This window comes from Vombatus ursinus, unplaced genomic scaffold (assembly GCF_900497805.2).
Source record: "Vombatus ursinus unplaced genomic scaffold, bare-nosed wombat genome assembly UNPS02014841.1, whole genome shotgun sequence".
Classification (NCBI taxonomy): domain Eukaryota; kingdom Metazoa; phylum Chordata; class Mammalia; order Diprotodontia; family Vombatidae; genus Vombatus; species Vombatus ursinus.
In genome coordinates, this window is record NW_020954619.1 from 27,868,633 (window position 1) to 27,889,636 (window position 21,004).

Consider the following 21,004-nt stretch of genomic DNA (forward strand, 5'->3'; position numbering starts at 1 on the left):
CAGGTCCTCCTGACTCCAGGGCCAGGTGCTCTATCCACCGTGCCACCTAGCTGCCCAGAGACATCTTATTTTAAAAGAGCCTTTAAGGGGCCACTTTGTTCTCCTGTGTTAAATGCAATTTCATAATCAACAAATAAGCACATGGTATCTTATATAGTCTCCATTTTTAGTCAATTATAAGATATTTTCTGTTTTTCAATATTATTAGCAAAAGTCTGCTTATTTTCTAATAATACCCTAATTGAGGAATTTTTATAGGTATTATTTATATTTGGATGACTCTGATGAAGATTAAGTATAAATGGGGAAACAGATACATAGTTTGGGAGTTGTTGATGTTTTCTTGGTTATTTTTTTTTAAATCAGTAAAACTATAAGATATTTTCTACCATGTTGTTATCTTCACCTCCTGTAGATACCTTACAAATGAGGTGCTCTCGAAATTTTATCACCTCTCCCTCAGATTTCCTCTCTACATACTTGGTAATATCCACCTACTGCCATCTTTTTTTCTCTTTAGTGCTATTTCTACTCCCTTTGTAAGTACCTCAGGGACTGGGACTGTGGGGTCCAAAAGTAACCTATGAACCTATGATCATGTGACTGTCAACTTGTCTGAACTAAAATCAGAAATTAAATAAGAGGGGGGGTGGCGGGGGCGGGGGTGGGGGGGGTGGAGGGATGATGGGAATGTTGCCCTCCGCTGCTGGGGTCAAGGGGCGGGGGTCGCGCGCCTGTGCGGTAGGCAGGGCTGAGCTGAGGTAAGCGCGGGACCAGGAGGCGCCAGCGCCAGACGAGGTGCGCGCTGGACCACCAGACCTCAAATGGCGGCTGCCGAGGAGGCTCAGGAGGAGCACGACACCTCCACGGAGAATGGGGATGACTCGAACAATGATCCACAGTTTGGGCCCGTAGTGTCTCTTCCTCAGCAGCAGATTAAGACCCTTGAAGAAGATGAAGAAGAGCTCTTTAAGGTGCAAGCCAAGCTGTTCCGATTTGCATCTTCCAGTGGCCCGCCAGAATGGAAGGAGTGAGGGACCGGTGACGTGAAGCTGTGGAAACACAAGAAGAAAGGGACTATTCGCCTCCTCATGAGAAGGGACAAGACTCTGAAGGTCTGTGCAAATCACTACATAACACCATTGATGGAGCTGAAGCACAGCGCAGTCTGTGACAGGGCCTGGGTCTGGAACACACACGCCGATTTTGCTGATGAAAAGTCCCAAGCCCGAAGTGCTGGCGATTCGATTCCTAAATGCAGAAAATGCCCAGAAGTTTAAGGCAACATTTGAAAAATGCAGAAATGAGTTAGTAGAAAGAGGAAAGAGAGCAGGAGCAGGCAGAGGGAGTAACCCCGATCAAGCGATGGAGAAGCTCTCGGAGCTGCGGGTGAAGGAGGGGAAGGAAGAGCTTGAGAGCCCCAAGGCACTCTAAAAGGAGAGCAAGGACCACAGCTTGTCACTGCAATAAATCATCTCTTGGGCCTTGCCCTCTTTAATTTAATTTTATTTTTATGTATTCATTTACTTATTTATTAGCAAGGGACTTAATATAAAGAACTGAATTCCACCCGCCAGGTTGTTTTCTGAGTTTTAAGTTTTCGAAGCTGACTTCATTAATCCATTCCCAGTTATGTGTACTGTGCTTATATCATTATTTTCCGTATTAGAAACACTTACTTATAGTGCATCCAAAAGAGTGAATAACACATTTGGAAGCTGCAAAGAAAGAAAGACGGGAAAATATTAATGAAGAAAAAGATATGACAGGCAACTAAAAAAAAAAGGTTTAACTCAATTAAACAGACTATGGGAAAAAAAATGTAAAGAAGCGGACAACAGAAATGACATTGATACCAACTTAAATAATTTCATCCAGAAATAGAACCATGTAATTTAATTGCCACAACAAGAAGAATAAAAGAGCTTAGAAGGCACCTTTGTAGACAATTTACCTACTTGCCTTAAGAAAGAGTTCGTTTTCCAAGCCCACATAGAGTTAGAACATAAATTAATCTGTAAAATCTTGTTAGTAAAAAGTATAGGATTATTAATAAAACTTTCTCATAAAGCAGAAAGAAATAGTGAAGGGTAAAATTAGTCTAAGGAAAACTTAACAAGATGTCCAACTAAGCCAAGTTATACCAAGGACATTTGAGGGTGAAAGAAGACTAAAAATAGAAAAAAAAAATGCAACATGTGGAAAACTGAACTCATTTGTTTTTTCTTCAAAATTCTCTCCTCTTCCTAATTTCTCTATTATTTTTAAAGTTACCACCATCTTCTCAGTCCCCAGGATCACAATAAATAAATAGGTTTCATCATGAACTCTTTACTCTTACTCCCTCCTCCCAACCCCCCCCATTTATAAAATCATGTCACTGTTACCTTTATAACATCTCTCCTCTATGCCCCCTTTTCTCTTCTGACATTGCTACTACCCTGGTGTAGGCCCTCCCCTCTTCACATCATACCTATACTCTTTCAATAGCCTCCTGATTGGTCTACCAACTTCTGCAAGTCTCCTTCTATTCTAGTCCTTCCTCCAGTTAGCTTTGAAAGTGATCTTCATAAAGCCCGTTCAAACCATCCCCTTCCCCCAACACATATATACTAGTCAATAAACTCCAGTGGCTATCATTCAAAGTCCTTCATAATCTGCTCTTCAGTTCCCACTTTTCCAATTTTCTTGCACTTTATACCCCTCCCACTTAATTCTGTGATGAGACACTAGCCTCCTTGCTTTTCCTTGAAGACATTCTATCTCCCAACTCTGAGAGTTTTCACCATCTGTCCTCCATGATTGGAACTTTCTCCCTCCTCATCTCATCTCTTGGATTCCTTGAAGTCCTAGCTAAAATTCCACCTTCCACAGGAAGTCTTTCTCAATTTTCCTTAATTTCCATGTCTTCCCACTGTTGATTATTTTCAATAAATCCTGTATATAGCTCATTTGCATGTAATCTCAAATAGACTATGAAGTCTTTGAGAGTAGATGCTGTCTTTTACCTTTGTTTGTATATTCAGTGCTTAGAACAGTCCCTAGCAAAGTGTTTAATAAATGTTTGTTGACAGACTAGTTTTACTTTTTGTGTTCTGATGTCTTTATCAGTTATCTTTTCTAATCTTAATACTCAATATAATAAAATGACATTTATAGTATACCTTCTGTGTTCAGAGAATCATATTAGATGCTGAAGATATAAATTTGAGATAAGACATTGTCCTTTCTCTTATGTTGCTCACAGTCAAGTGGAGTTATTGACACTGGCATAGAGATTGTAACACCCAATATTACATGCATGGTAAGTTTAGAGAGGTACAAAGCATGATGCTATGTATATGGAAGGGAAAAATTGTTAATGATAGTTGGAGTTTGAAGATCATTTTTTGAAGGAGCTGACTTTTAAGATAGTCTTCAAAGAATGGATACAGTTTTATAAATGAGAAGAGGGAGCAGGGGGCATTCCAAGACTAAGAAGTCTAAGCAAAAACTTAGAGGTATGAGAATAGGAGAGGTATGAGGGGGCAAGAGAGTGGTACAGTTTGGTTGGAGCACAGAGTGCATTGTGGGGAATGATTTGAGATACCCAGAAAGGTAGGGTAAGGTCAGTTTATTCCTTTTTAGAGAACCTGCATTGGTAAAAGTTTACATAGTTATAGCCACATATTTGAGATGTTTTCCCCCAGAGTAGGACGAACCTGCACTTGTATCTCTTGTGTGGACTGACCAAAAACTATTTTTATAAAAATGAGAAAATCCATTTCCATGCATTTATATTTAAAATTCATCAAACCCTTTAATATTAATTATTCATGTTAAAAAATAACAGAAGATAGCCTTTACTATAAATTCCAACTACTGTACTATGCATTAATTGGATCATCTGTACATTATTGTAGAAAGTATTAGTTTATGTCTTTTGTTTTTAAAAAAAAATGCCCCATTATAACAGTGAGATGAGCCTGAGAATTTAGAGATAACAGTGGAGCACATGTTGTAGTAGGACCTGTAGTACCAAGGTGGATGAATTTTGAGTCTGGATCTGGCAATAGACTTTATCCAAAGACTATCTACCTAAATTCAAAGAAAATCATCACCAGAATTGCTTCAAGGTGATTAACCTACTCTCCCCACTCCCCCTTCCCCCAGGCACAGTATGTATTAGAGATGTTTGTCAAGTAACAGAGGCGGTAAAGGGAGTATGAACTCTGATGAGATTGTGGATCCTTGAAGGATTGAAATACTTAAATGTATCCACATTTAAAATTCACATGAATTTCCTTGAAAAACTGATTTTATTATGTTGCCTATTTTACGACGTTTAATTCAGTACCTATCTGCTGGCCAAATCCTAAAGAAAAACCCTAGTGTATTTAATCAACATGTTTTAGTGACAAGCACTAACACTTCCTCTGAATGGTCAGTGGAAAGTTTTTTGCATTGTTGTGTTGTGTTGGCTGCGGATACCAATGATGTTTGGAGGGCATTTTTAGGTAATTGAGACCATCTGGATAATTGTATAATTATACAAGGCTACCAAGCTTGTCTCATCATATTGTTTGGAGAAAGAAAGTATCTAATAGGCAGCAAGTGGGATGAAATCATCAAGAGGGTTTTCAGTGTGGTCCTGAATGTGTGTGCTTTTTCCTGCTAAGAGTTACTAAACCAATTAAAGTTGTTTTAGATTGCTTGGACCTAGTATTTTACATCCATTTGACATGTATTTCCTTTATCACTAACTTCACGGGAAGTCAAGCTACATGAACTTTTGATTTTCAGTTTCACCTATAAGCTAGCCTCTATACCTGAACTTTTGGGTTCATAGGGATTTTGTAATTCAGTTCCCTGACTCAGATGTTATAGTACTAACATGATTGCCTGGAAAGACTATTTGCATTCCCTGTTGTTTTAGTCTTAAGAAAAGGGATTTGTTTCATAAATGATACCAAAATTTGCAAAAAGCAAACTCACTTTAAAAAACAGAAAGTTCATCCCTATGGCCAACCTAGATCTCTTTTCCTAAAATTTAAGGTTATATTTTCTAAAGATTGTTCACAATAAACTTTGTGATAATCCTTTCTGCATTTAAATATTTGTCTTTTCACCAATCTTCTCTACATATAGCATAATAGCATTTATATAGTGCTTTAAGGTTTGAAAAGTGTTTTATAACTATTACTTCACTTTATTCTCACTATAATTCTGGAAAGTAGGTCTATTATTATCCTCATTTTACAGACAAAAATACTGAGACATTTCTAAAATATGTAGAGAAGTGAGTCAAATTTATAAGAACACAACTCATTCCCCAATTGATAAATGGTCAAAGGATATGAATAGGCAGTTTTCAGATGAAGAAATTGAAGCTATAGTCACATGAAAAAATACTCAATCACTATTGATTAGAGAAATGCAAATCAAAACAACTCTGAGGTACCACATCACACCTAGCAGACTGGCTAACATGACAAAACAGGAAAATGAGAAATGTTGGAGAAGATGTAGGAAAATTAGAACACTAATGCAGTATTGGTGGAGTTGTGAACTGATCCAACCATTCTGGAGAGGAATTTGGAACTATGCCCAAAAGGCTATAAAACTGTGCATACCGTCTTTGACCCTGCAATAACACTTCTAGGTCTATATTCCAAAGAGATCATTCAAATGGGAAAAGATCATACATACACATGTACAAAAATGTTTATAGCGGCTCTCTTTGTGGTGCCCAAGGATTGAAAATTAAGGGGATGCCCATTAGTTGGGGAATGGCTGAACAAGTTGTGGTATATGAATGTGATGGAATACTATTGTTTGATAAGAAATGATGAGCAGGTGGACTTCAGAAAAACCTGGAAAGACTTATATGAACTGATGCTGAGTGAAGTGAGCAGAACCAGGAGAACATTGTACACAGTAATAGCAACATTGGGTCATGACTAATTTTGATAGACTTAGCTCTTCTCAGCAATGCAAGGATCTAAGACAGCTCCAAAAGACTCATGATAGAAAATGCTATCCACATCCAGTGAAAGAACTATAGAGTCTGAATGCAGATCAAAGCATACTATTTGCTCTCTTTCTCTTTTTTTGTTTGTTTCTTCTTTCTCATGGTTTCTCTCATTGGTTCTAATTCTTCTTTACAACATGACTAATGTGAAAATATGTTTAATATGAATGTGTATGTAGAGCCTATATCAGAATGCATGCGGTCTTGGGGAGGAGGGAGGGAGGCAAGGGAGAAAAATTTAGAACTCAAAATCTTATGGAAGTGAATGTTGAAAACTTAAAATTAATTAATTAAAAAAATACTGAGACAGGTCAAATGACATACCTAGTTTTGTTGCACAGTTAGTACAAATATGAAGCTCATTTTGAACTCAGATCCTCCTGTCTCTACGTCCAGTACTCTTTTGGCTACCTAGCTGCATCTGATCATATAATCCAGTTCTGTTACTGCTAAAAATGTTCTTATATCTACTGACAAAATATTAACTAAATCTTTATCACCTGTTGCAAAGCCTTTCTCCTTTATGAGGCCTTAAACTTGTCTTATCTTTGAATTTTTTTCACTGTTTTTAAAACAATGTTTCTTATGGATTCCAAGAAATTAATAATCCCTATCATTGTGTTCTGATTCATAACTTTCACATTTTATGATTGGGAGTAGATAAGTTCATTAAACAGTGTTTTCAGTCCAATTAGGATACTGTTCTTTTTAATAGGTTCATTTTATATGCCTTGCTTTCACAGACTAGTTTCATGGGATTTTAAAACCATTTTGCTAGACTAGAAGCTTAATGATAATTTTATTGAGCAGCCCATTTCAAAATATCTAAATATAATTACCATCTAGGTAAAGAATGCGAAAGAGAATACCTATGTACAATGTATAAGCCTTTGTAATGTCCGTGAATAGTATATAAAGAACACTTTTTTTGTACTCTGATTACATTAAAACAACATTTATTATGTCCTTGATTAGGACCAGCAGTAGACATATGCATAGCAGACAGACCTGGTATGATTTGACACTGTTCCTGCTTAGAATAATGTATTTCATGGAACATAAAAGCTGGAAAGAACTTAAGGGATATTTTAGTTCTAACCCCCTTATTGTACAGATGAAGAAATTCTGGGGCCAGAGAAGGGGAATGACTTCCACAATCAAGTTAGAAACAAACTTGGTAGTTGAACCCAAGTTTTCTGATTTTGAGTTGATTGCTAACTTAACCTTTATTCTTCACTGCCTTAAAATTTCCCCAGATGACTATCCTCAGTACCTGAAATTCCCAACATAAAATTCACTTTTGGGGAATAAGGTCATCTTCAACATTTTATAAGATCATCTTAGAGATTATAGTATAACTCTTTCATTTGACAGATGATAAAATTGAGGGATAGAGAGGGGAAAGGACTTGTCCGGGCATAGAGGTGATATATAGGAGGCCTAGGATTCAAAACCTTGCTCTGAATCTATTTGGTTTCTCTCTACATTGTTCTCTTTCTTCTATCTCTGTTGATTATTTCCAACTTACTCTTTTTATATCTCATGTATACCCAGTAGTTTGCATGTTATCTCTCCCTTTAGATTGTGAGCAGGGATTTTTTTTTCCTTTCTCTGTATCCATAGTACTTAGAACAGAACCTAGTACATCATAGAGGCTTAATAAGTGCTAGTTGATCTGTTGTATATGTTATGTTCCTCCTTTAGATTTTAAGTTTTTTGAGGGCAGGTTTTTTTTATTTTTTTGTATCTCTAGCACAAAGATGAGTGTGGTATGTGATTTGAAATGTTATTGATTAAATTATTAATTTAATTTTTAATTATTAAATTTAAAAATTAAAATTAAGTTATTAATTTAATTGATGAAATTATCCAGCTTAATTTAAGTTGAAATATATTTTCTTTTTATTACAATATGGCTTAGGAATTAATTACTATATATGAACTAAGTTATGTGATATTTTTACCATTAGAAGGGACATTATAGATCCATGAATCCAGCCCCCTCATTTTACAGATGAGGAAGCTATCAGTTCCATCTGTGAAACACAGTGAAGTCTAGTTACATGTTCTTCTCTTCCTGTAGAAGTAAATGACTAGAAGAGAAACCTTGCTCTGATTGAGAAGACAGGGCAAATTGTTCTTAAATGTTTCATTATTTCTTCTTTTGTTTTTGCAGCTGTTGGCCTTGCAGCATGCCAAGAGCCAGTACTTCCTAGTAATGGCATCAAAATAGGAGATAGGTACATGGTGAATGATGTTCTCTACTTCCAGTGTGAGCCAGGATACACATTACAGGTACTCTTCTGAATTTCATTTTCATTGGAAGGGCTTATCTTGTGGTCATTAGCTCATTTAACTTTATAGACCATGGGAACCTGGTGGGTGGATTAGCCTAAATAAACTATTGCTCTGTCTTTGTTCAATTTTGTAGTTAAAGAATGTGCTATAAATATGGGCAGCTGTTCCACCAATATATGCTCTTTGGCATGGGAGAAAATAGGTCAGAGTATATATAAGTATTCTAAAAACATTTTTCACTTTTTTTTTGGTGCTTTTTTGTTTTTATATTCAGACATTTATAGGTTACTCTCACTTTATGAGAGTTCTCATAACAAACTAAAGAAGTTAAGTAAAACTAATAATACATCTAAAAATTCACAAAACATTTCACATCTGTAGCACCTCCTACCTCTCTATTAAAAAAAAAACAGAAATCTTTTTTTCAGTCTTCCTATTATACCTGCCTCATTGAAAAAATAAAAGAAAATTTATTGTAACAAATATGCATAGTCAAGCAAAACTAATTCCCTCCAGTGGCTATACACAAAAACATATATCTTATTACACATCCTAAATACATTACCTCTCTCTGATGGATAGCATTTTCATCAGTCCTCTGAAACAAAGAATAGTTATTGTATTGATCATAGTTCTTATAGCTTTCAAAGTTTTTTGTTTATATGTACAAAGTTGTTTGTATATACAGAATGTTTTCTGGGTTCTGCTCATTTAATTCATTAGTTACCAAAGTCCTCAAAATTGTTCATTTTTATCATTTTGATTAATAGTATAAATAGTTCTCCTGGTTCTGCTCACTTCCTTAGGCATCAGTTCATATAAGTTTTCCCACATCTTTTGGAAATTATTTATCCTCATTTCTTACAGGACAACAAAAATTCATTGGTACTATTGAAGAATGAATCGAGTATTCAATTTGCAGTCAGGAAGCCTTTTTTCAAAAACCAGCTCTGGAACTCCCTTTTTGTGGACAGTGCATTTCCTAGAAATTGTAGTTTCTATTTTATAAATAAACAGAAAAATGATTACCCAGTATAGCCATTTCTCCCCATGATTCAGCCACACTAATAATATATGCAATAAGATAAAGTTCTGCCTTATGCCAGATTTGAAGCCCATGTTAAGAAAATCAAAAGATTTTTCTGGTATCCATGAAGTTTCTATTCCCTACTTCTAAAACATATTGATACTTAAGATCTATTCTTACACTGACCATTTTTTTTTCAAAAAATTTTTTTAACAAACAACAATCTTATAGTAATGATCTTCAGAAATTTTAAAGTCATCTTGTATCAACATTTCCAAAAAAAGTTAATTTCATAGTAAAGAAGAAAATTATTTGAAAGTTAATTAATATTAATTAATAATTCATTTTTAAAAAGTCAAGACTATTAAAGGAAATAAAGAAAAAATATTAATGAAGGAGGTTTAACAGTACCAGATCTTAAACTACATTATAAGGCAATAATTATCAAACTATCTGGTACTGGCTAAGAAATAGAAAGGTAGATTAATGGAATAGAGAAGACGTAGAATTTACAGCAGCAAATAAACATAGTAATCTTGTATTTAACAAGTGTAAAGATTAAGATTTTGGGATAAGAATTCATTATTTGGGAAAAATTATTGAGAAAACTAGAAAGCAATAGGGCAGTCAATTGGGGAATGGCTGAACAAGTTGTGGTATATGATTGTGATGGAATACTACTGTCCTATAAGAAATGATGAGCTCAGTGATTTTAGAAGAAACATAGAAAAACTTGCACGAAATGAAGAGCAAAATGAGCAGAACCAAAAGAACATTATATACAGTAATAGCAATATTGTTTTAAGAACTACTTTAAGTGAATAAGTTATTTTGACTATTTTAAATACGCACATTAGCTATAAGGGACATATGAAGAAACACACAATCTGCATCCAGTAAAAGAACTGATAAATTAAAGTATACATAGAATACTTTTCTATTTATCTATCTATCTATCTACCTACCTATTTATGTCTAATTATAGCCATCTGTAGGGCGGGGATTGGGTGGAGGAAGGGAAGAAAAAAAAAGAAATTACATGATAATTTTGTTGTGTATTCGAAAGGAATAGCAAATTGTGCATAGTAGACTTGCAGTTTCATGTGCCATCATCTTTTTTATTATTCTATATTACAGAAATGCTTCTTTATTACAGAAATGCTTCTTTCATTCCATAAACTAATAATGAATTAAAAAAAGTTAACATACATTAATGCAGTTGGTTCTCATTTATCAATCTATTTTGATTATGTCAAGCCCTAGATAAGTACAGGATCTCCTCACTTACATGCATGACCACTAAAAAATATCAAAAAATAAAATAAACAGATGAGGAATGTCTGTTGTCTGAACTGAAAGCTATATACAAACCAATAAATAAATGTCCTGCCTAAGATTCTTAGATTCAGAGCTTGAAGGTGCCTTGGAGGACATCTAGTTCAACCTCTCACATAAAAGATGAACAAACTGAGGCTCAGAGAAGTAAATCCCTTGTTACAGGTAACATGGGTAGAAAATTACAGAGATAGGATTTGAACTGGAGATGTTCTGGCTATAGATCAGGTCAATTTCTGGAAAGGAGAGATCACTGAGGTTCTACTGAGTTAATTTTTTTAGATATATCTGTTGGAGAAAATAATTATAATTCATAGCCACATGATTGTGCCAACCTATCGTAAACCAGAAAAAAAAATGTGAAGTTCTTAGCAGCACATAATAAAACCATAAGTGTGGATTTGACCATGATAAAGTATATTTGCTTTTACTCAATTCCATAACCAAAGAATGTTTGCTAAAATAAAAAAATATTACTGGGGAATGATCTAATAGAAAGAGTGAAAAAAACCTGATTATCTTCCTGATTGAAAAAAAAAGCTAATTATCTACCTCTGAGGTCTCTTATAACCTTAGTATTCTGAATTTCTCATTCATCTTTTAGTCCTGTCCCTAAAAGACTATTTATTCCCATGTTTTCTTGTAAATGCCTTGTAAAAGTTACAGATCAAGGAGTCAATTGAACTGGACACATTCAGTACAAACTTGTTCAGTTTTTATTTTTACTGAATTCTTACAACCTAAAATTTATACCCATTATTTTGAATGTCTACCAATTTGGGGATTAACTTCATATAATTTTTCAATGTGTTTATCTTTCAATGACATCATAAATGGCTTTTATGAAGGAAAATATTATCATCATCTTCTTCTCTTCCTCTTCTCTTTTTCCTTTGCTTCCTCTTCACCGTTCTCTGCTTCTCCTTTTTTTTTTTTTTGGTCTCTGCTTTTTTGTTTCCTTTTCCTTTTCCTCCAAGTCCTTTTAGTTTTCTTCCTCCTCATTCTTTTCTAACTTCTCATCCTCCTCTTCTTGCCATATTCTTTTCATGTCATTTCCACTGTTTATATCACTTTAGTATCTATTAACATGCTTTTTGCAAACTTTTTTCCCCCCTCATGACAGAGACTCTCATATCCTTAGAAAGCAAATAACACAAGGTTCTTTAGAGACAGTATTTCATGTAACAAATTGTTTAATGTGCCATTTACAGGGAAAGGCCTGTGGACTCACACCTGCAAACCCCAAACAGGCTATTTACTAGCTCTGTTGAAATGCAAACTGGGCTATTTTTCCCTTCAACTCAAACTCTGAGTTCACAAGCTGTTGCTCTCATTAGAATGAACATAAAGGATTATGAGTTTTTCCCCTCCTAATTGCAAACATTTGGGAACTTAAACTTACAAATTAATGCATTCAAAATTATAACATGCACAAAAATAAAGCATGTTTTATCCGTGAGTCTTATTTTCCTTTCAATATTAACTTTCACATTAATTTTCTTTTTTTTTTTTCTTTTCCTTTTTTTGGACTAGACCTGTGATTTCAATCCTGTGGAAAACTCTGGTGTGAAAAATCCATCTACAGATGTAGATGAGCAATTTACCTGCAACTTAATAGGGCCCCTAAAAGGTTAAATGACTTGCCCAGGTTCACATAGCTCACATGTTTCAGAGGCAGTATTTGAACTTTCCTGAGGTCATGCCCTAGGACAGTCCCAGCCAGCTTTCTGTTCATTATACAACACTGCTTTTTCCCCTGTCAATGCCTGCAGGAACAAAAAGGGGGTGCAGGGCATGTACAGTGTTGTTCATTGGGTTTTAAAGGTCCAAAGTCCCTTTGTTGATATAGGATAAAATACTGATTGAAAACCCAATTCATATCTTCAAATTCATTAAAATGATTTTACCTAATTTCTATAGGCATGAAAATATTTTAGTCACTTTTAACAAAGAAAAGAATTTGATTATCTGTTCTATAAATATGCTGACTAAATTCTAGTCTTCCTTCAAAAAATGAAAGAAGACAGTTCCCTTTTGGGAAGTGATAAACTATAAAAAAATTACAAGTTCATATATTCATCCAAGATCTTTAAGTAAAATCATCAGTAACATATGTCCATAGCAAAATCAATAGCAGACTATGAACTGGATTCGTAGTAACTGAGCATTTTATTGTTGTTTTCCAGCAGAGGTCTTTTAAAAACTTTTGTTCTACTTGTTCAAGTTATATGTCTCTGTGATTCAGTGAAAAATGTTATTATACAACTTTTTCTAAGGCAGCCAGCATGTGCCTGGGATTTCACTCAGGGACAATTTATAATGTAATCTTAGCACATATGTATCTGTTTGTTTAATTTTTGCTGAAACAACGATAGCCAAGCTTAGGAAATCCATTTGTCATTGATAATCTCAATATCCCAACAACAAATATATCTAGGATTATTTAACAGCAATTAAAGATTTATTTTTCAATTGTCTTTACATGTGGCATATGAAAATTTATAACTTAAATAAGCATTGTAGATAAATTATATCATGGAGAAAAAAATTAGAACAAAAGTAATAGTCAATGAAAACAATTGATTGAAAATTAACTGTTTTTTTTCCATTACTTTCTCTTTTGTTATAAAACAGATCATTGACACTTAAAAGCTACCATAGTTTCATATGCCCAGAGAACTGAGAGAGAGGCAGAAGACAGAGACAGAAATAGAAACAGAAACTGAGAGATCTCCATTGATCAGAAGGCATTACCTTACAGTTTTGCAGTTGCTTGATTTGACCATTAGTCCTAACTTTTTCAGACCAACAGCAACAAAAAACAAAACCTTAGTTCCAGTGATTTCTACTCAATGCAATTAATTACTTGCTTTATACACTGATGAAATATTGACATTTTACCTGTCAACCACTACTGAGTTTGTTTTTAGAAAGACAAACAAAATTAGTCTGAATATGAGTGTTTATTTCTCTCAAAGCTTGCGAAACATGCGTATAGAAATACGCATGGGAGCTCCTTGTGAGACAATGGACCCAAAGATGGACAAAGAGGAATTTTATATGTTCATAGCAATTCCCTATCACCCCTCCCTTCCTGGCTCAGGATGCCTATGTCAGCCAAAATTATGGTCTCCAAATGTTTAACCATGATATGAGAAAGGAATTTCTCAAGTGAATAGATTGTAAATGCGATAACATAGGAGAATGTCAAAATGTCCATTGAAATTATAGATCCAAGATATTTGTGTTTCCTTTACCATTAACATGACATAATATAGCATATATCCATAAAATACCAAAATAAGTAAAGTCCCATTATTCAAGGTAGTGTCTGGGTCAAGGCACCATAGTGGTCATAAACAGAAAAATGCTCTTGGTCATCTTCAGCTGCTGACACCGGAAGGGGCATTGTTAGTTCACTCAGAGAGCAGAACAATGCTTGTCCAGAGTGCTCAAAGCATTATGGTAAATTAAGCCCAGAGTGGACCGAAATGTCTCTCCCTGATTGGCCAATCCAGGTTTAAGCCTTTCTCAGGTGTTAGGGATCAAAATGATTTGGAAAGGGGTCTACATACCCTTCTAATTAGTTGAATATCTTTGATAATTTTCTTTTCCTCAACTGTTAATAAACTGAGATGATGTACCTAATAACTTAGTTTTGTCTAATTAAAATATTCCATCCTAAACAGAAAAATATGCATAATTATTTTTTACTTAAAGTTGAAATAAAACATTTGTCTTAGAAATTACAAGTGCAATTTTATGGATAGGGGAGAGTTTTTTCTATTTAAATTTTCAAAGTATTAAATTAATTTTCTTTTAAACAGGGTCGTTCTCATATTTCTTGTATGCCAGGAACAGTTCGACGTTGGAATTATCCATCTCCCCTCTGTATTGGTAAGATTGCATATTCTGTATTTTGGTGTAGGAATATGTTCCTAAGAAATCAAACTGAAGAAACCAAATTATAGCTCAGAAGGTTATTTAGCATATACTCAGAAAATAGGTGCTAATTTAACAACCTTATAAAATATATATTGTGCATAAAGTTCTCTTCTAGGCCCTGCCAGGAATATCACAGTTATCAGATGTGGTCCCTATCTTCATAGAACTTTAGTAGAAAAATGTCACAAACACAAATTATTATCACACAAAATATTGAATGATAAGTGTGTTAGAGAAGTTTACTACAAAATGCTATGTGAGGTCCAATGAGGGAGTTAATTACTGATAAGAGGATAAAGATGACTTTTGAATTAGGCTTCAGAAGATAACTGAAAATTCAGCAGGTAAAGGAGGAGGGAAATCCCACACACAGGGAATAGTGTGAGCAGAGGGCTGGAGACAGTAATATACTTTCCATTAATCTCTTATTCATTTTAAAATCTTTAGCTTCTTCCATTCTCAGGTCAAGCATCACCTTTTACATGAAGCCTTTTCTGATTCACTCAACTACTAGGCTCTTCCTTCCTGAATCTGTCTTGTATTTATTCTGGATGTATCCTGTATATAGGTTCTATGTACATATATATATATACATGTGTGAGTGTATATGTGTGTGTGTGTGTGTTTGTCTTCCTTGATAGAATGTAAATTCCTTGAGTGTCGAGACTGACTCATCTCTCTTTTTTTTGTCTGTGTATCCTCAGGTGCTAGTACAGAGTGACAAATAATAGGCATCTAATACATATCCAAAGCGGCAGATCTTAAGTGAAAGCTTTCTTAATACCCTGTTATTAGTTTTTTTTCTTTCTTTAAATTATTATATATTGACTTGTCTAGCAGCTTTTGTTTTGTTTTGTTTTGTTTTGTTTTTGTATTTTCAGTACCTTCCTGGTAGAATGTATACTCTGTGGAGATAGGGACTATTTTTCACTGAAACATAGACAATAAAAATGTATTAAGTATCTCCTGTGTTTAATAAATACTTATTCAAAAGAAGTGACTTAAACTAATCATTATGGTACCTAAGAATGATTATTTGATTACTGATGGAGAAGATAGGTTGTGGAAGTGATAGCCTTGAGGCAGGAAGATCAGTAGTTTAATATATTCTCAGTAATAAAAGATGATGTTACACTTCATTCTGTTAATGCATGTCATTATTCTTACATATTTAACATTTTTTTTCCTGAGTAGGCATAAAGTACCTATCCTATACCTGGACAAAAACAAACAAACAAAAAGAATAGCTAAAAGAGATTTAATTAGAGTATATATGATTAAAATGGAGAGAAGGGGCCTGATGGAAAAGATGACCAAAAGGTAGAAACGACAAAACTTAACTTATTTAATGAGTGTAGAGGACATGTTGCAAGAACTATAGATGGACTCCAAGGTTATGAACCTGGATGATTGGGATGATTGATGCTTCCATTAGCATTGTAGGCCAGTAGAACAATGAGCACTTGGAAAGACCTAGTGCTTTCCTGGCTTTTCTGTAGTTCTTCAGAACAAAACAAAATTTTCCCCTGAGTAATTTTTTCTCTGTCTTACAACAAACACAGGAACAGGATCATTATATTTATTTAAATTTACATTTTAAAGAAATTATATTTAGGAACCAGAACACCTAATTGACTTGTTAATTTTGAAATGGAAACACTTTTCAACAAACATTCCTAGATTTTAATTCAACTTTCAAATTTCATAAAAAAGCTGTAGTTTGGTTGCTATATACACTTAATGTCAAAGCAAATTTGATTTTCGTGAATGTTTATTTAAATGCACTGTGCACTAGCAAATTATAGTTTAGGGATAATCATCTTTGATGAAAACCATTTGCTCATAACACCTACAGCATATAGAAATGTTATAGAAGATGAGAATGTTAAGTGATTGCAATTCTGGATGTAAGACACGTTATAATTCATGGGAAAGCTAACAAATGTTAGTCTACACATTGAGTCACCGATATATAGTAAGGGAAAGCAACTACTTTGTGCTTATTTTTTTATATCACCTACCTCACAAAGTGGTTGTGAACATAAAATGGGATTATGAATGCAAGGCCTTTTGCAAACATTGAAGTGCTACATATAAATGTGAGCAAATATCATCATATACTTTTTGCCTATGCTCATCATAGAAACAGATTTAAAACTGAAAGGGGCATTAGGTATCATCTACTTCAAACCCCCCATATTTTACATATATAGAAACTGAGGCTAAGAGAGGTTAAGTGGCTTGCCCAAGGTAACTCAGGTCCTTTGATCTTAATTCTATACTTTTTTCCATCATTGCATGAATATTGCAAGGCAAGATAACCATATCCTAAGAAATGTTTATTCTTGCCCCTCTTGTTAAAACCAAGTCTTCCACATCCTTTATTGACTTCCTTGATGAAAATCTGTGAACCATCATTCAATACAGTTAGAAATTTGTCTCATTCACTTATAGTGAAATGCCACTGTGTATATATATGTATGTATAATGTGTGTGTGTGTATATACATGTATGTATGTGTGCACATACACATATATACATACATTTGCATATAATATATAATGCAAGTATATATGCATACAAAGTAGTTAAATGCGAGGTAGTTTGGAAGGGAGGGCACTAGCAGTTGGCTGATTAGGAAAGGCTTTATGCAGAAGATGGCATCTGAGTGGCAGCTCAAAGGAAGAGATGGACTCTAGAAGGTATAGGTAAGAAAGGAAAACATTCGAAGGTGATGGCCATTGCTAAGGTAAATGGAGTGTCTTGAGCAAGACTTGAGCAAGAAAGAAGTCCAGTTTGGCTGGATTGCTCAAATCCACTTGAGCAAGAAAGAAGTCCAGTTTGGCTGGATTGCAAAGTGATGGAGTAATGTCCAGTGAGGATGGAAAGTCATGTTAAGGCCAGGTTGTATGGGACTTTAAATGCTAAACAGGTGACTATATTTTATTTTAAAATTAATAGAAAATCAATAGAGCTGGTTGTTCAGGACTTCTTTGTCACACAGTTCATAGAATGCTTGACTTGGAATCAGGGTGACCTGAGTTCAAATCCTGCCTCAGACACTTCCTAGCTATAAGACCCTGGCCAAGTCATTAAATCATTTTCAGCCCTGGTTTACTGATTTGTATAATAACTTACCTTGCAAGGTTGTATGAGGATCAAATGAAATAACATGTACAGTGCTTCTTGAACCTTCAAATACTATATAAACATGAGCTATTATTGTTGTTGTTGTTCTTATGGGAATCATATGGTTAAATCTGCACTTAAGGAAATTTATTTGACAGCTGTGTGTATAATGGCTGAGAGTAGGTAGAGACTTGAGGAAGGTAGACCAGTTAAGAGGTTGCTAAAATAATTGGAAAAAAAAGAGTTGATGAGGGCCTGAACTAGTAGCTGTGTGAATGGAGTAAAAGAGTCAGATATGAAAAAGGTTATGATTTGGCAATTGAATGGACAGTTATCAGAGCAGTTGATAATTAGTGATTTGTGATTTGATTGGTATTCAAACTCCTTCCATCAATACAGATTGGCAACTGTTCTGCAAATTATAGTTTTAATAAGTTGACTAGGGCATTAAGAGAATAAATTGCTCCCTCTGGTACCAAGCCAATAGGGGTCAGAGGTTGGAATTGACCCCTCGTCTCCTTGTCTCTAATGCTGGCCCTCTATCCACTGTGCCATCCTAGCATTCATTAGATAAAGTTTATCACATTGCCTCAATTAATGCTACATGAATCCTACTTTTTAAAAGAATACCTCATATGTACTGTATCATATAAGTTTTATTTATGTTATGTCATGGCATATATGTCATGTCATATCACTTATTTATTCACAAAATAATATTAAAATTATTAACCAAATATAGTTCAGGCAAAGAAAAATCTTGATGCCCTTTATAAATATACATTAGAGATGAATGGGAAAGAATATTGTCCCAAATGTCAAAAGAAATTTGAATCCCACCTTTGACACTACTTATATAACTTTAGGCCAATCATATAGCATCATCTGTAAAATAAGAGGGTGAAATTAAATGATCATATGTTCTTAAGAACTCTTTCAAAAGCTGTGTATTATTACATAGGGGCAGAAAAAGTTGTTATCAGATGTCTATGTCAGGAAAAATATGAGCCTATCAGTGCTGGACAGCCTATGTCATTCACTGGCATTTACACAGTATGACGATATCTAGATGAAGAATCCCAGTATTAGATGTATTCCCTGTGAAGAGAGGATGAGCAGGCATTGTTTTTATAGATATGTGTTTCTACACATATTTATTACCTTCTTTATTATAAAATCATTTAGGGCAAGAATTATGCCCCATGTGTGTTTACTTTCCCAACTGTGGCTAGCAAATTGCCTTGTGCATAGTGTACATGAAAACATTTGATAATGTCAGTCAACACTAATTTATTAAGTGCCTGCCATATGCCAAGTACTTTACTAAGCACTGAGGTTACAAAGACAAAATAAAAATTTCTGACCTCAGAAGCTTATATAGTAGAAAATGAATCTTTTAATTTTCAATTAAGTCATCCTGGAAAAGTACATATGCTTATTTCTGCTATGAAAACATTAGAACACTATGCAAATATAAGCTTGTTGTTAGTGTTATCATATAGCTACATAGTTCAAAACAGTTTCTCTTTAATGCTATTCTATGAGTAAGAAAAGAAAATTAATTTTTGTCTTTGTAATAATAATTAAAAAAAGGATGCTACCCAACTTTGTTAAGGATATTTGCCAGATTCAATACCAAATGAGACTTTTAGCTAATTTCAGAAATTAAACCCAGCTTCACGGAGTGAAGTTTTATCATTATTGAGGATACTCCTATCAAAGATCATCCTACAAGCTCTGAAGGTATTTCCAAAAGAGGGTATTCAAAATGGTTTTGCCCTATGATGGCATTCTTTTAATATGTGTACAACTTCTAGGTACCTGCTGTAAAAGAGGCAACATTTATTTGTATATATTATTCTTTTATTTTTTTTTAGTAGCCACTTTGTGTGGCTCTAAAAACACAAGAAAATAAGTGAAGAACAGAGACAGATACTTATAATCTAGCCTACTATCCAAACTGGTCTCCTGAGGGAGAAAGTAGTATGAAGTCACCACTTTTCTCATGTCCACCTGAGTTCTAATGGATTTAGGTTGATCTGTAATCCCACCAGTGGGGATTCTTCTTCCATTGGTGTGAATCACGTTCCATTACATCAGCTTTTGCACAGTCTATAGCCCATGGCTGGAATATCCTTCCTCCTTACCTCTGCTGCTTAGAATCTCTAGTTTTCTTTGAAGCTAACTTCAGTTGCCACTTCCTACATTCCTTTACCTCCTAGTCCCCCAACCTCTAAAGTAATTACTTTGTGTTTATATATACATACATATATATATGCACATATATGTATGTATGTATATATTTATGTAGACACATATATGTATGTATACACATGTGTGTTGTATGTGTGTTGTCTGTCCTGAAAGAATGTAAACGAGGAAACAACAGATTGTTCCGTTTTTTTTTTCTTTGGATCTGGATTGCTGAGTCCAATTGCTGGAATATAGTAAGCATTTAGTAAATACTTACTGATTGTTTTATTGATTGATTTCAATTTATTCTTAGCTTTTTATGCTGGCTATCTTATGCATGTCTTTCTATTGAAGGCCTCTGTAGAGTAACCAACCAATGTTTGATCTAACCTTTCTCTGTTTCTTTTAATATTTTAGGGATGCTGTTAGAGTAATTAGACTATTCCTGTTTTTGTCCCTCATTTATGATATGTGGTTAGACCACTTCCTTTTCTACTAATGCACAAACTTGAAGATGTCTTTCATGACAGTTCTTAAACTTGGGCTGATTAAGACATAAAGAGTGTTATAATTCTGAATTATCAAAGCCAACCAGTCTATGAATTCCAAAATACAGGCGAATTGAAATTTCAAATCTACTACCTAGCTACCAAAATTCACTTTTTGTTTTTGTCATTTTAATGCTTATCTGTATTTAGTGTAATATAGTAAGATATATTGCTTTCAAGTATTCTTAAAAAGAATTATACACAGATGATCCACAAAAACTGAATATCACTGTCCATTTAACAGCAAAATGCGGTGGAACACTGAACAGCATGACTGGAGTGATCTTGAGTCCAGGTTTTCCAGGAGCTTACCCCAACAACTTAGATTGCACCTGGAAGATCTCATTGCCAATTGGTTATGGTAAGTAAAACTATTTTATTTTAATAGGATAGAATTCAGTTTTTCAACTTCTAAAATGTAGAACAGTAAACTGGAAAGAAGAATATGCCTTATGCTTTTGTCTTTTTAGTCAAAAATTAAAATGAAGCTTTATCATAATCTCTTTTAAATATTCAGAA

General features: G+C 34.3%; 1 protein-coding gene and 1 pseudogene across 1 annotated transcript in view; both read left to right on the forward strand.

The window, feature by feature from the left end:
- The window catches only part of CSMD1 (CUB and Sushi multiple domains 1), a 2,488,924-nt gene that overhangs the window by 2,142,121 nt on the left and 325,799 nt on the right, over positions 1-21,004 (forward strand). Inside the window, exons 38-40 of the mRNA XM_027840340.1 lie at positions 8,187-8,305; positions 14,498-14,567; positions 20,730-20,846. Coding sequence (XP_027696141.1) covers positions 8,187-8,305; positions 14,498-14,567; positions 20,730-20,846 — 306 coding nt within the window. The remainder of the gene's footprint in view (positions 1-8,186; positions 8,306-14,497; positions 14,568-20,729; positions 20,847-21,004) is intronic.
- LOC114026556 lies at positions 825-1,434 on the forward strand (annotated as a pseudogene).